This window comes from Hydra vulgaris, chromosome 11, assembly GCF_038396675.1.
Source record: "Hydra vulgaris chromosome 11, alternate assembly HydraT2T_AEP".
NCBI classification, from domain to species: Eukaryota; Metazoa; Cnidaria; class Hydrozoa; order Anthoathecata; family Hydridae; genus Hydra; species Hydra vulgaris.
Genome location: NC_088930.1, coordinates 8,604,479 through 8,620,217, shown reverse-complemented (window position 1 = coordinate 8,620,217; position 15,739 = coordinate 8,604,479). Strand labels below are relative to the sequence as shown.

Below are 15,739 nucleotides of genomic sequence, written 5' to 3'. Positions count from 1 at the left end.
CAATTTATATGGAAATACTTTCTGTGGAAAAATTTATTTCATTTTCCCAGATATATATGCATTAATGGAAAGGTCCTAAAATTGATTTTTGATCGTTGAAGTTTTATTCGAAAAATTTGGAAGTAGGACTAAAATATGAGAAAATATTTAAATGTACTTATATGATTTTAAAAGCACGCATACAAGTAAGCGCAATAAAAACAACACAATATAAAAACTACTTTTAAATTTTTCATTGCACTTTATATACATAAAACTTATCTACACTAAATATAAAAATATGTACAATATTTACACTTTTAGTTTTTCCTTTTTTTTCACAGAAATCCTTTAACAAATTAACGGTAGCACCTGCTGAAGTATAAAACTGTATAATTGTAGAAAACTTAAAAAAATTCTTACTAATTTAATAAGGTTATTCTAGTTTTTGAAAAAATAACAAAAATAAACGCAAACAAACGCAAGCTGGAAGAAAATACGTCTTTTTTAAAAAAAAACAAATTAAAAAAACTAGTACAAAAACACCTATAATGAAATTCCCTGTATAAATAATATCTATTTTGACCTGTTTAAGAGCTACCTGTTAAAAATAATTGAAATTATGGCTAATAAAATGAAATGCCAATATTTTCTACTTATCAGAACAGCTGAATTTGTTTCCGCGCTCCAAGTTGCGCTTTTTATTCTAGAAGATTTAAGCACTGACAAGAAATAGTTTGATGTTATCTTTGGATTTTTTTCGTTTATATATTTGTTAAATCTTTGAGCTTCAAACGTACAGATGTGAAGCAATCGCTGCGAAACTTCAGTGGATGAAAACATAACAAGTATATCTCCTTCAACTGTGAGATGACCATGTAAGTTGCAAGCACTCTGTATTTTAAATACTTGTTAAGTTTTTGTTCATTTTAAAGCACAGCAAGAAAGCAAATAAGACTTTTAAGATAAGCAAATAAGACATTTAAAGCCATTTTAACTTTAAACATTAATTAAAATACTTTAACTTACTGCTTTAAGTAACAGCCGCAAGTTAGTAATGATTTCGACAACTGTTATAGCATTATAGCGAATATAATTCCGATGTAGAATGACTTCTGGTTGACTGTACAACAAACGTAAAAATGAACCTATGAAAGATTCAAAATCATGTTGTAACTAATTACGAAAATAAGATAAAAATCTAAAATAAATATTTAATAATTCTAAAAAATGCTACATTTTAAACTTAAATATTAAAAAAGCAAAATAACTCACCACAAAATGAGCAACAAGATCCAACAATCATAACTGTGGTACAACTTGAATGGATTTTTGGACAGATAACATTTTGGCAGCGATCTTGAGATGCTTAAATAAAATTTATTTTAGTTAAGGGGTTATTATTTTGAAAATTATTAGGAAAAAAATTTCAATTTTTTTTTCTACAAGTTTTTAATTAAAAAGCAAATAAGTATTGTTCAATTGATAAAAACTATAAATAAAGAAACCTACTAGAAGTAAGTCTCCTTAGGGTCAAAAACAAATTATTTAATCTTTTAAATATTGCAAAGAATTTTTTAACTCTGATGCATATAACTATCCTCTAATTTGTCTCTAATATACTCTAGATAGATAGAACCCAATATCTTTCAATAATTAATATAGTTTTGCCTATCCCATTAGGCATAATAATGATAACCGATTAAGCATAATGTCATTTCTAGCATATATTGCATATATAATATGTAGAGTATCTGAAGTATGTGATACAAAAAATATATATATAAATATATAAATTATAGTTTTAAAATTACCTCGAACATCAACAGGTAAACAACTTCCAAAATAATCGATAGTTGTTCCTGCTAAGTTCATTTCACATTGATTTTTATAAGTAACACCATCACGACCACAAACATATTCAATCTGAAATATATATATATATATATATATATATATATATATATATATATATATATATATATATATATATATTTTAAATTTAAATAATACTTTGAAATCTAAAAGTCAAACAGCATTGGTAAATCCTTACACTTTTTTGACATAGTTCCATTTCTTCAAAAAATGTTCCTGTAGCATTTGTAAGACAGCTATATTGAGGACAAGGAGGTCCTACAGTTAAACAAGTATTTCTTTTTACAACACAAACTAAATCTGGTGAACATGGGTTTGGATCACATGGATCATTTGCCTGACAATCACCAACATGCAAAGGATCGTTATTGCATCGACATCTGAAAGCAATTTTACAATCAAATAATAAAAAAATTGAAAAAACTCATTAAACCATGATAAATATGTAAAGAAATCTTTTCTCATTAAACTTTTAATTCAAATTTTGTAATTTTTATATTGATTATTTTAGCAGTTTTGAAATAAACTCTACTGAAAAATGACATATATAACAAGAAACTTCAAAATTATTTTCAAAGTGGTTGCATTTTTTTGCCAAGTTTTTATTATCAAGAAATGCTTTTATTTTAAATGTTACATCAAAGAAATTTTTGAAAATGAAGTAATCATTTACAGAAAATAATTTCAACATTGGCATGAAGGATTATAATAATAAATAATTATTTTCTAAAACAATCGATTGGATTAGCTAAAAATAAAAATAACTACTGTTGTTATTATTATAATCCGATCTTCATCAGATTAAATAAATTAATTAAATCTTTACCTTGCATAACAAGAATTTGGATAAGTCATTCCATTTTGAGCACAAACAGGATTATAAACCGAATCACAATCGCAAATGAATTCTTAAAAAATATACAAAGTTTGTATGTATGTATGTATCCATATATATATATATATATATATATATATATATATATATATATATATATATATATATATATATATATATATATATATATATATATATATATATATATATATATATATATATATATATATATATATATATATTATGTATATATATATATATATGTATATATATATATATATATATATATATATATATATATATATATATATATATATATATATATATATATATATATATATATATATATATATATATACACCCACCCACACTCAGACAAAAATAAAACAAAACAAGAATTACCTGACAAACCATGATGTCTTCTTGGACGTACTAAAAATGAGATAAACGGTTAATATCAATAAACGATATATTAGTTTATTACCATTGATGACACCATATTGAAATGGCTATCTGCAGGAGTTTAGTACACATATTGACGGAGGGTTTGGGCTTGTCAGGTAGTGACTATGTACGAAGATCACAAAAGATATAGATATATAATGTTAAAACAAGAGTAACTTCACTATATGAAACACTTTTGCAAATGTAATATTTAAAACCTTGCATTAAGCTTAATACAAGAGTATAAAATCACTTTTGTCTCAAGAATTCAGAAAGAAAATTATATTTTGCTTACTTTATTTTATAAAAAATTCCTAAAAAGAAGTCTTGTGTAAACATAAAACTTGTTTAATTTAACAAAACAGTTAAGTTAAGTTAAATTCAATTTAAAAAGTTAAGATTGTAAATATTAACTTACATCGCTTAGTTTTAACTAAAATGGTGGTTTCTGTTTTGTACAATGAATGGAAAGTTTTAAAGTCATTTCAGTTATTTAAAGAATAGAATGTTTACTGTTTTTACAATCTGTATGAAATTAACATAGAATGTAAAAATAGTTCGCAACACATTTTAATTTCAAATGGGTTGTGAACTATTTATATTTCACAAATGTGAGCACTTTTTTTGCATAGTTGGAGCGTATAAAAAGTTGTACCCTGTTTATTTATTTTGAAAAAAAAAACCTGAAGTTTACATCTTCCTACTTTAAGAAAAAGAATTGTCTTTTTACTGCCTTAGATGCACTGATTTACTTAAATGATTACATAAACGCTTAATGTAAGTATCTCTAACATAGATGGCAATTGCGTGACATTTCCCCCAGCATTTGTCAAAACTTAGGACTATAACAAAATTTCAATCTTTCATTAAAACTACATTTATTTATAAAGCAAATAAGGACCAGGATAACAGGTCACAGGGAGCTAGGTATATCAAATAAGTTAACTCTATCTATTAGACTTTTCTTGCAACAACTTTTCTACCATAAACTATCAATGAAAAATGATAAACGATAATTTTCATTTACTTGACTAGATAATTTATTTACTAGACGAGAAGGAAACATTGTAATAGCAGAGCAAATCAAGACTAGTTCCCTTCCTACTGAGGTACTACTTATATGTTGAGTAGACAGAGCCAGAATTTGAACCTGCAATCCCTTATTTGACATAAATCTCTTAAATTAGATATCTGTTAATAAATAAAGAGATGTAGACCAACACTCATTTTTAAAAAAATGACTTGTCCCGCCCTGGGATAGTTAAAAAATAGTTTGCAAATGTAACTTCAGGGGTTCCTCTAGGTTTAATCCTTGGCCCTATACTCTTTTTAATTTACATTAAGAATCTTCCAGATATTCTCACATCTAAGGTGGCATTGTTCACTAATAATACTACAATTTATTCTTGTCATGATAAGAAGCCAACACTTTTTGATTGCTCGGAGGGGGCATTTGAGCTTGAAAAGAATCTCACTTTTGCTACAGCATGGGACTCACAGTGGCTGGTGAACTTTAATTCAGGTAAAACTCAACTTTTTCAGTTAAATGTAATCGCAATAATTAAGATCTTCCAATATTTATGAATGGTAATGTACTTGATGAGTCATCTACCCTTCATTTTCTAGAATTAACTCTTACTTCTGATCTTTCTTGGATGCCATATATCAAATCCATAGCAAAATTAGCATCTGCTAAGGTTGCATCTCTTTATCGAACTCAACATTTTCTCTATAAATCTCAAATCTGGCCTTGTATGGAAACTGTTGCCATATTTGGGGCAGATCTTATAATGATGCCCTTTCTCTTTTAGACAAGGTACAAAAATGCATTGTAAACATAGTTGGTCCTGGTCTTGCAGCCAACCTCAAAACCATTATCACATAGTCGTAATATTGCTTCTTTTACTCTTTTCTACAAATACTATAATAGGCACTGCTTTAAAGAGCTAGTGTTTCTTGTGCCATCTATTAAAATTCATTCTTGTGTTACTTGTCATTCAATTAAGTCTCATCCTTTTTCTGTGACTGTTTCTAAATGCTCCAAAAGCTCTTACTCGTCTAGTTTTTTTCCTCGAACATCAGTACTTTGGAATTTGCTTCTTTCATCTTGCTTTCCTGATTCATAAAATTTTCAATCTTTTAAGTTTTTCAATCTTTTAAGTCTGTCAATCGTTATCTTGCTCTATACACTTCATCTTTTCACTTTCAGTAACTTCCAAATCTAATAGTGGTTGCTTGCAGCCATGTAGGAAGCGAAGTTGTTTAAAAAAAAGTCATTTTTATATAAAAATTTAGACAATTAAACAATGTGATATCACCAAAATAATACACTATTAAAAAAGTCATTATTGCTAATTGAAAGGATGGAATATTTATACACGCACATATAAAAACTACATATTTTTTATAATAAACCAATTGCAGTTTAACAACTTGTATAATTGGTACTTTGTATATGTTAAAATTTAAACACAGCACTTTAATTTTCACAGCACCTTAATTTTCGCTTTAATTTTAAAATTTAAACACAGTACTCTAATTTTCCTTAATTTTAATTCATCAAGCACTCTTTTAAAGATATATGCAAACATAAAATAACTATATATACATATATATATATGTATATATATATATATATATATATATATATATATATATATATATATACATATATATAAATATATACATATATGTAAATATTTATATATATCTATATATATATATAATATATATATATATATATATATATATATATAATATATATATATATATATACACATATATAAAAATATTGATATATATCTATATATATAGTGTATATATATATATATATATATATATATATATATATATATATATATATATATATATATATATATATATATATATATATATATATATATTTATTTATTTTTATGGTGCCACTATATGTGAATAATAACCTGGGAAAAAAAATTGAAAATAAATAATTTTAAATAATAAATAATATATATATATATATATATATATATATATATATATATATATATATATATATATACATAGACATTTTTATTGTTTATAAATTAACAATCTATCTTAATAATTTTTAACTGTAACACTAAAAAAAATACATACAATTTCCTAATAGCATAGAATCTAAACAACGACGATTTGTACAAATTACATCACCATCACTGCAGATGCAATCATTACATTCATCTGTAAACGTTTCACCGCTTACTAAAGTATAAAAAAAAACATTTTTACAAGAACTAAATAACTTACTTGGGTTGCTACAACTAAACATGATAAGACACAATAGTGAACATTAGTGACTATTAGTGGCATTAGTGAATTTAAGATCAATTTAAAACCAAGTCATATTTGTTTTGATGTTTGTTCTGATTATTTAATTAAAGTCTAGATCAAATTTTTTATGTTTTTTAAGTAACAACTTTATAAAATAATTTTATGATAGGGATTCCTAAAGATTGCAACAGATTTATGCAATAAATCCAACCTCGTATAGCAAAAATATAAAAAAGATTGGGCCATAAGTTTATAAAATGATTAACAGCTAAGACACACCATAACCTTAATTATTTAAACAACCAATTCAAGCAAATCAACCAAAAATCTTATAGGTACTCCTAATTAATGTAAGTAATGCAGATCACTATAACTACTACATAATACGTTGCAGGTATTCACTCACCTGCTATACTTCTGCAATACTGATTCACTTCTTGTGAATCAGTATAACAGAATCAGAATATTTTTTGTTGATTCACTTCTTGAATCAACAAAAAATAATGTGATATTATTTTTTTAAATGACTCCTGCAATAAAGGAACCAAATACCAAAGATGCTTCTAACTTGAAAACAATAATGGCTATCACCATACCTCTGACTTAAGCATTAACCAACAACTTTTAATTTTCTTGCTTGCAGTGCATCTTGGTGCAGTGTTTAAAGCATCTGAAAATTCATCACTATAACTGTAACTCTACTTAGTTACAGTTTGGGCAATTCAAACTATTAAATAAAACAACATTGACAGACTATTTGCCTCTAAAACTAAAAAAAAATTCCTGTGCTAAAGTAAATAAAAAAGACAACAATAAAAAAAAAAAGCAAACCTCTCCATGTTCATTAAAACAATAAAATTGCCAGATAATTACTAATTATTAGCATAAACAAAAGAAAAAAAAAAAAAATACAAGAGCAATTGGATGCTATTTCAGACAAAATATTTCATTTTTTTGTTCTTCTAATTTAATGAAACATTACATACAACACCCATATAACTACTATAAGATGGTTCAAACTGTTTTAAACAGTTTTTTGAGGTTTTACATAGGAAAGAAGCAATAAAAAAGATAAAATAAAAGCTTTTGATGTAGAAATAAGAGAATATTAATATATTTAGGTAAAGTCAATAATTAGCCAATGTCAAAAAGTAGCTAAGAAAAACCTCTACTAGGAGGCCATCTCCTCCAGAAAGTAGATCTTTAAGACAAATTAAACTTTGTATAACACACATCAATAAAATTTAGATATTAAGCTATATAATGCTTTTTAACTACACTTTGATGTCTGTTTAATTGATTATATAATTCATAAAAGTCTAATATTCACTTCAATATTTTATTACAAATTTTCAAGACACAAAAATATTTTTACAATGATAAATTTCTCAAAACCTTTGGATATTACTTACACCATGTTCTGTTATTTACTCTGCATGATCTTTTTAAGTTACATCCAAACTCCTTACAGTTGCCAAAATAAGCAAGTTTTGATGTTTTAGACAATCCAGCAAGACATTCACATACTTGATAGCATTCTTTATCATCATTTTCAACAGTTAGCTAATTAAAATTAAGCTATGTATAATTCAAAGAATATTTATAAACAGAAAAAGTACTAAAATACATTGTAATTAACTTTTTTCTTTTGAAAATACCTTAGCTAAATGGCCAACAGGAATAAGAAGTTTGCTTTCATCGCCAACTGCACAACCTGAGTAAAAAAAGCTAATAGAAGATTATTGTAGATTCCAATTATAAATTCTATGTTTTATTTAAAAATGCAGTGTTGGAAAAAATAAATAAATATAATATTTGATAAATAAAAAATAATATATATAAAAATATTATAAAAACACCTTGAACACAGGAATAGAGTTTGCAAGGAATATTGGATTGATGATCATTACATTGTTGATTGATGAGACACACCTCACCTAAGCCACAAGGATTTCCATGACAGGGCATCTCAACTAAAATTTAAATAAGCAGATAAAATGATAAAATATATGATAAAAAAATCTAAACTTAACACTTTATAAATTGGTTTATAAGAATTTTAAACATAAAATCCCCACAAAAAATCCTCACCAGGATCGCGTGCAGAAATAGATACAGGATTCTTGCTGTTCAAATTAGGGGTATCTACATACGAGTGCACAGATAAGCAGTTTGATTGATTTCCATTTGGTAACATAGCAGCACACACTTTTTGCACATCTAGATTAGGACTGCTCTGCTCAAAATTTAGACATGTGCTTAACATATCTTCACAATCAGCTCTACACAAAATAAAATTCTGAATTTTACTAATACTAATTTGTTGCAGTAAACTGACCAACTACCAAACTAAATTATAAATAAGCTGAGTAAACAAAATTAATAAATTATTTATAGTTTGGCATTTCCTTGTGTGATTGAGAACTAATTATTTATAATTTCAATCATTTCATTGTTTGAATCTACTAAAAGCAGCATATCATTTTTGGGAATCTCATTTATTTTAAAATGTTAAAATGTTTATCACTGGTATAAAGTATTTTAATATTTTAAAGTATTTAATTAATAAATATAAAAATAAAAGTTATAAATTTAAAAAATATTATATAATTAAAAAATTTTATAAAAACATAATTGCAAACATTTTTAAAAATGACTATACCTGCAAACTTGTATTTGAGAGACTTGATAATCACATGGTCTAACTGCAAGCAAGCAAGCCAATGCCTTGAAAAAAACAACGTATATATATACATATATATACATACATACATATACATATATATACATACATTTTTTTGCCAAAATAAAAGCTCATCATACCTAGATATTATCTGCCCAAACCCTTAATTATTGTAGGTATTGAAGCCCCCCACAAATAGGGTTTCAATATGATACTGTTGATGCTTTATGCAAATTAAGTATATATATATAACGTCTGTTCACAAAAAATCCGGAATGAAAAATTGTTCTTAATTGAATACAAAATTAATCAATTTTTGACAAAAATTTTAACTAAAATGAGTGACTGGACATTGTTAACTATTTTATAACCGAAAGTGGTCCTAAATCAGCGGCTTTTCGAACTTTAGTTTTGACTGAATCAATTAGGTTGAAAAAGTAGTCGGGATCAAACTCTTTCAACTTTAATCGAATTCTATTCTTAAGGTGGTCAAGATTTCTCGCAGTAAATCCATTTCCATAAACTTTTGCTTTTAAATGTGCCCGAAAATTTTCAATTGGCCTTAACTGCGGTACATTTGGGGGGTTATCTTTAGCGTCGACAAAGTTAATACCTAAAGTGTTGTAAGTTTCTAATGTGTGTTTTGCATAATGACATCTCGCTCCGTCAGGCCAAAATAAAATTTTTATGTTTTGATGCTTGGAATTTATAAATGGAAGAAGTCTTTTTGTAATACATTTTTTAGAATAAGTTTTTGCATCCAGTGCACAGTTTTTTACAGCAAAATAAGGCGATGAATGACCAAAACAACTGATTGCAATCCATACAAGAACTTTCTTGTCAAACTTTTTTTTGAAGTTGAACTTAATGTTAGGATCAGTTTGAGAACTATCCTTTGTATAGTAGCCAGAGTTTTGTGAACAATTTGCACCATTTACACAGAAATAAGATTCATCGTCCATGATGATTTCAAACTCATTTGATGGCTTGAAAAAAGTTTTTGAAAGTTTTAATAAGTTTTTCTTTTGTTTAATTTCTTGCTTTTCTGTTGTTTTTGGTGCATTTTTTCTTTTGGTATACTTTAGTCCATGCATACTTAATAATCTATTTACGTATGAAACGCTTATCTTATATTTTAGTGCCAATTTTCTTTTCGAAATCCCGATTCTCTCCTCTGCTCTTGCAATCATGGACTCTCTCTTTTCTGGTATAATTTTAAAAGGTTTTCTGCCGCAACCGATTTTTCTATTCATTGGCAAATTATTTTCAGACCTTTTAACTATGTCATAAATTGTAGATTTAGTGATTCTCATTTTCTTAAAATGATCCACTGTAAATTTCTTTCCACTGTTTATGTTTTGTTTATAAAAATTTCCAATCACATTTCTAACATCGTTCTCTTTTAGATGCTCCATGTTTGTTTGAATTAATTATTTAAACTCAATTTTGCCACAAAATGAAACTGTTGTTGTTGACCAATTAAATTTAAAAATTTCGAATCGAAAATTCGAAATTTAGAACAATTTGTGTACATTTGAAATCAGTCCGGATTTTTTGTGAACAGACGTTATATATATTTATATATATATGTATATATATATATATATATATATATATATATATATATATATATATATATATATATATACATACAACACGTAGATGCTGTCCGAAAGTTTTTTTCCATATTTTGTTGACAAAAAGTAAAAATTAAAATCCAAGACCGGAATTATTTTTTTTTATTTATTGAGAGACTGCCTGCCCCAACCAAAGCCTCAGTCGATGTAGCAACACTCCCTTGCGGGTCAGGCTAAAAGATAGTAGATGTAGCAGCACTCCCTTACGGGTCAGGCTATTTGTCAGTCGATGTAGCAGCACTCTCTTGCGAGTCAGGCTTTTTGGCAGTCGATGTAGCAGCACTCCCTTGCGAGTCAGGCTATAAGATAGTCGATGTAGCAACACTCCGCGCATGATTTACAGTAAAAAAAATAAAAATAAAAACATTTATTAAAAAAAATAAAAATAAAAACATTGTTTATATTGTTAAAAACATTCAGAATGTTTTTAAAACATTCTGGTCAATTAAATTTGCGTTTTTGTGGTTTTTTTAAAAAACGATTTATTTGTAATTAAATTAATGGTTTTTACTTTCGTCCAACACGCAAATGTTGGACGAAAGTCAAAAGTAATTAAAAGTGACGTATGTGTTGGCGTAAGAATCACTTTTTTCCTTCCGCTCTTCCCAAAGACAACAAACTATTGATCTATATATATATATATATATATATATATATATATATATATATATATATATATATATATATATATATATATATATATATATATATTTAAACAACTTTAATATTTCCAAAAAATGCATACTATGCCTACAAGAAAAATTTGAAATAATTACACATGCAAATATAGAATGCTTATTAAACAAAAGATCGGAATTAATTTCTAAATGTAGGCACGAAAATAAGTTTCTCCTAGAAAACTATAAAAATAAATGAGTTCAAATAATATTTACATTAATTACCCTTTTTAAAAAAACATTTAAAAAAATAGCATAATTAATTATTTCTAAAGAATTCTTTTTATAATAGTGTCAGCAAATTCCACAAATGTGTGAAAATTTACAATAGTTAAGACATTTGCAACTTCCTGTAATTTAATTTTTGGTATAAATTGAAGTTTTATTAATTTGATCATCCATTTCTGATGAATCTTTGTTGATGAAACACAGTGTTAAATGGAAATAATTTTTGTTAAGTGATTTTCTACTAATATATATATATATATATATATATATATATATATATATATATATATATATATATATATATATATATATATATATATATATATATAAATATATATATATATGTATATATATATATATGTATATATATATATATATACCTATCTAATTTTTTTTTTCAACAAATTGTTTCTCCAGTAAGTTCATCAGGATGCTTTCTGATGCCTTAAACTAAGAGCCTTTACTAATTTATATATGTATATATACATATATATATATATATACATATATATATATATATATATATATATATATATATATATATATATATATATATATATATATATATGTATATGTATATGTATATGTATATGTATATATATATATATATATATATATATATATATGTATGTATATGTATATGTATATGTATATGTATATGTATATATATATATATATATATATATATATATATATATATATATATATATGTATATGTATATGTATATATATATATATATATATATATATATATATATATATGTATGTATATGTATATGTATATGTATATATATATATATATATATATATATATATATATATATATATATATATATATATATATATATATATATATATATATATATATATAATATATGTATATGTATATGTATATGTATATGTATATATATATATATATATATATATATATATATATATATATATATATATATATATATATATATATATATATATATATAAATTAGTAAAGGCACTTAGTTTAAGGCATCAGAAAGCTTCCTGATGAACCTACTAGAGAAACAATTTGTTGAAAAGAAATTAGATAAGTGTTTTTACTAATTTATTATTGCTCTGTTCTTTAAAAACATTAAGCACTCCATTTGCAGAATACACTAACACAATTTCTTTCTGTTTATCCTGTCTTTCCTCTCCTTTCTCTCTCTCTCTCTCTCTCTCTCTCTCTCTCTCTCTCTCTCTCTCTCTCTCTCTCTCTCTCTCTCTCTCTCTCTCTCTCTCTCTCCAGGCCTGTGGAGTCGGAGTTGGAGTCGCGACATTTTTTTTGCAACTCTGACTCCAATAGTAAAACTTCTCGGTATTGCACATACAGGTACAAAATATTCAATTAACCTTATTTTCATATTAAACCTTCAAAGAATTTTTCATAAATTTGGCAAAAAAATTTTTTTGGAATTTTTGTGTAATATATTTTAAAGACTTCAATCAATGAAAAAAAGCGTTAACTCTGACTCCAATCAATGAAATTTTCAGAGTTGCACTCTGAAAATTTCATTGATTGGAGTCGGAGTTGGGACTTTTTTTACGACTCCACACCTCTGGTTACAACTGGTTTAGCCATAGGCCCAACAGAGTATATGTACATATATGGTTTTGGTTTGCATAGTTGTGTAAAAACAACAAAATTTAATTAGTTTTTCCAAATATTTTAATGATTTTTACATTATCTATACTTGACTTAGTCAACTTTTAACACAAAGAGTTGCTTTTTTTACCATAAAGAGGATACATAAGTGTTAAATATAGGGTATACACACATAAAGTTTATACATTAAATTTTTTGATAACTAATGTGGATATTAATATATATCAATTACTTTATGTATATCTTTTACTGTGTACTAAAGAGAACATGAAACATCAGCCTTATGATACTAAAACAGGTTTCAAGAATATGTCTAACAAAGAATTGGGCAAGCAGTATCTACCTATAAATGGCAACCTATGGGTATATTAGTATGATTTCCTCAGTGACATTTTATACAGTCCTAAGCTAATGGTACAGGTGGAATGAATTATAGTTATATTTATTATTAGAATTAAGGTCAGGTGGAATAGATTAAAAAACCTTTTTATATTTTGCATTAGGTTTATATTCAAAAAGTGAATACTATCTGATCTAGAATACAAATTGAATTGAATACAGTATACAGAATATAGAATAGAATAATAGAGTTAAACGTTGAATATTGACAATAAACATACTTGTTTAATAAACTTTATAAAATATTTTTTTGATAAACCCTTAAACTTTGTTCAAAATGTTCATCAACTACTAAAACTACTTAATATTTATCTGGACTTGGTTCTAGACATAGCTCTCCCAAAACTGTGTAAACCCTACTCCAAATTTTCACACAGATAATGTTTATTGTATATATATACACACGATTATTATTGTATGAATTACACACAAACAATGTTTATTGTATAAATAATGTTTATTGTATAAATAATGTTTATTGTATAAATATAAAAATACCTTAAAAAGTTCTGGCTGACAAGTATTTATATCTTTAAAAACAAGGCTATAATCAAATATATAGACCACACCAACTGACCAGAAAGTTAGTAACTTTCTAGCTGAGCTATCTCCATAGCTGTTACACCGGCGAAAAAGATCCAGTTGTCTAAAATATGAAATTGATATCAAATTATAAAAATTAAAAAGATTTGTGAAAGGAAAAAAAATAGTACCAACACATTAAGATAAATAAAACATAATAAGATATAACAAAACTAAACAAAATATAACAAGATAAAAAAGAATCCAAACAAACCTGTTGTTCATGTTAGTGCAAAACTGCATTTCAGGTTTGCAACCTAACTCACATGATTCTAATACTACAGAAAAAATGCAATTAAAAATTTAAAATGCAAATAATAATTCTAGAAATTATATACAGAACGTTAGCTTTAAATGATTTTACTTAATCCTACATTTAAATAATAAATCAAAACCACTTACCATCAGACATACATTTTGAGAGTTCAGCCTATAACATAAAAGCCGATAAATGCAAATATTGTCATTTGATTACCAAAATAAAACAAAGCAATTTTGAATTTAAAAAACTGAAAAAAAGCACAAATTAAGAAAAAGAAAATCTGGCAAATTAAACTTTGCATACAAAAAAATATATATAGCAGAAACCTACTAAATGGTTTATTAGAAAAAAATAATTTATTACTTCTTTAGGATTCTGGATACATTCAAGATACATAGTATCCCACAGTCCCATTAATGCTGGACTGTTGATAGCCTGTAATACAACTCAATTTGAATTAGAAATTAATCAAGCTATTTTAAATAATTTATTTAAAAACAAATATATATTTTTAAAATTAATATAATTTTGTTAGTTTGTACCTTTTCACACCAGTTTCTACATCTTAAACTCTTTCCTCTGGAGCAACAAGGCTTTTGAAACTGAACAAGACCTGCAGAGATACTTTTAGTATTAAAAAACAAATCTTACTTTATAATTATATCTTGTTAATATAAAAATAATTCATACAAAATCTTATTGAGGTCCAAGTTACCTCTATTTGGCATAACGTCATCATTTTCTAAAATTTCCAAATCGTTGTTTTGATTTAACGTTGGAGCTATACAAAAATATCAAAATAAAAGTGATTACAAATGGATTTTAAAGTAATTTTATTTTTATTATATTTATTTGTATGTATTTATTTTTAATCTAAAATTAAAAAAAAAAATTCAGATCGGTAAAACTTACTAGAAATTGGTAAACTTTGAATAACACAACCATAAAAAGGCGACTAAATAAATTTTAAACTTTTAAATTAGTGTCTGAAACCTATCAAGATTGCAAGAAAAATTAATTAAAATTAATTGATCTTCATAATAATTTGAATTAAAAAATTATTACTGATATTATATAATAATATTGCCAATAAATTAATTTTATATTATATACCAATTAATAATTAATTTTATATAATATATCAATTAATAATTATTTATATTATATATTAATATTGCATATTAAATACTAAAATAAAGATTTATAATAATAAAATAAATAACATG

The 15,739-nt window shown here is 25.2% G+C and overlaps 1 protein-coding gene across 2 annotated transcripts in view; it reads right to left on the bottom strand.

Moving 5' to 3' along the window:
• Window positions 1-211: 211 nt before the first annotated feature.
• The window catches only part of LOC101239227 (reversion-inducing cysteine-rich protein with Kazal motifs), a 44,184-nt gene continuing 28,656 nt past the window's right edge, over window positions 212-15,739 (bottom strand). For both annotated transcript variants that reach the window (XM_065810001.1, XM_065810002.1), the window contains exons 13-32: window positions 15,426-15,468; window positions 15,229-15,294; window positions 15,056-15,126; window positions 14,877-14,948; window positions 14,654-14,681; window positions 14,466-14,529; window positions 14,168-14,315; window positions 9,087-9,151; window positions 8,516-8,706; window positions 8,284-8,397; window positions 8,083-8,138; window positions 7,837-7,987; window positions 6,251-6,355; window positions 3,092-3,121; window positions 2,681-2,762; window positions 2,033-2,234; window positions 1,794-1,905; window positions 1,255-1,347; window positions 1,009-1,127; window positions 212-873 (exon numbers count right to left, since the gene is read on the bottom strand). In XM_065810001.1, the coding sequence (XP_065666073.1) occupies window positions 577-873; window positions 1,009-1,127; window positions 1,255-1,347; window positions 1,794-1,905; window positions 2,033-2,234; window positions 2,681-2,762; window positions 3,092-3,121; window positions 6,251-6,355; window positions 7,837-7,987; window positions 8,083-8,138; window positions 8,284-8,397; window positions 8,516-8,706; window positions 9,087-9,151; window positions 14,168-14,315; window positions 14,466-14,529; window positions 14,654-14,681; window positions 14,877-14,948; window positions 15,056-15,126; window positions 15,229-15,294; window positions 15,426-15,468 (2,109 nt within the window). In that variant the 3' untranslated portion in view covers window positions 212-576. The remainder of the gene's footprint in view (window positions 874-1,008; window positions 1,128-1,254; window positions 1,348-1,793; window positions 1,906-2,032; window positions 2,235-2,680; window positions 2,763-3,091; window positions 3,122-6,250; window positions 6,356-7,836; window positions 7,988-8,082; window positions 8,139-8,283; window positions 8,398-8,515; window positions 8,707-9,086; window positions 9,152-14,167; window positions 14,316-14,465; window positions 14,530-14,653; window positions 14,682-14,876; window positions 14,949-15,055; window positions 15,127-15,228; window positions 15,295-15,425; window positions 15,469-15,739) is intronic.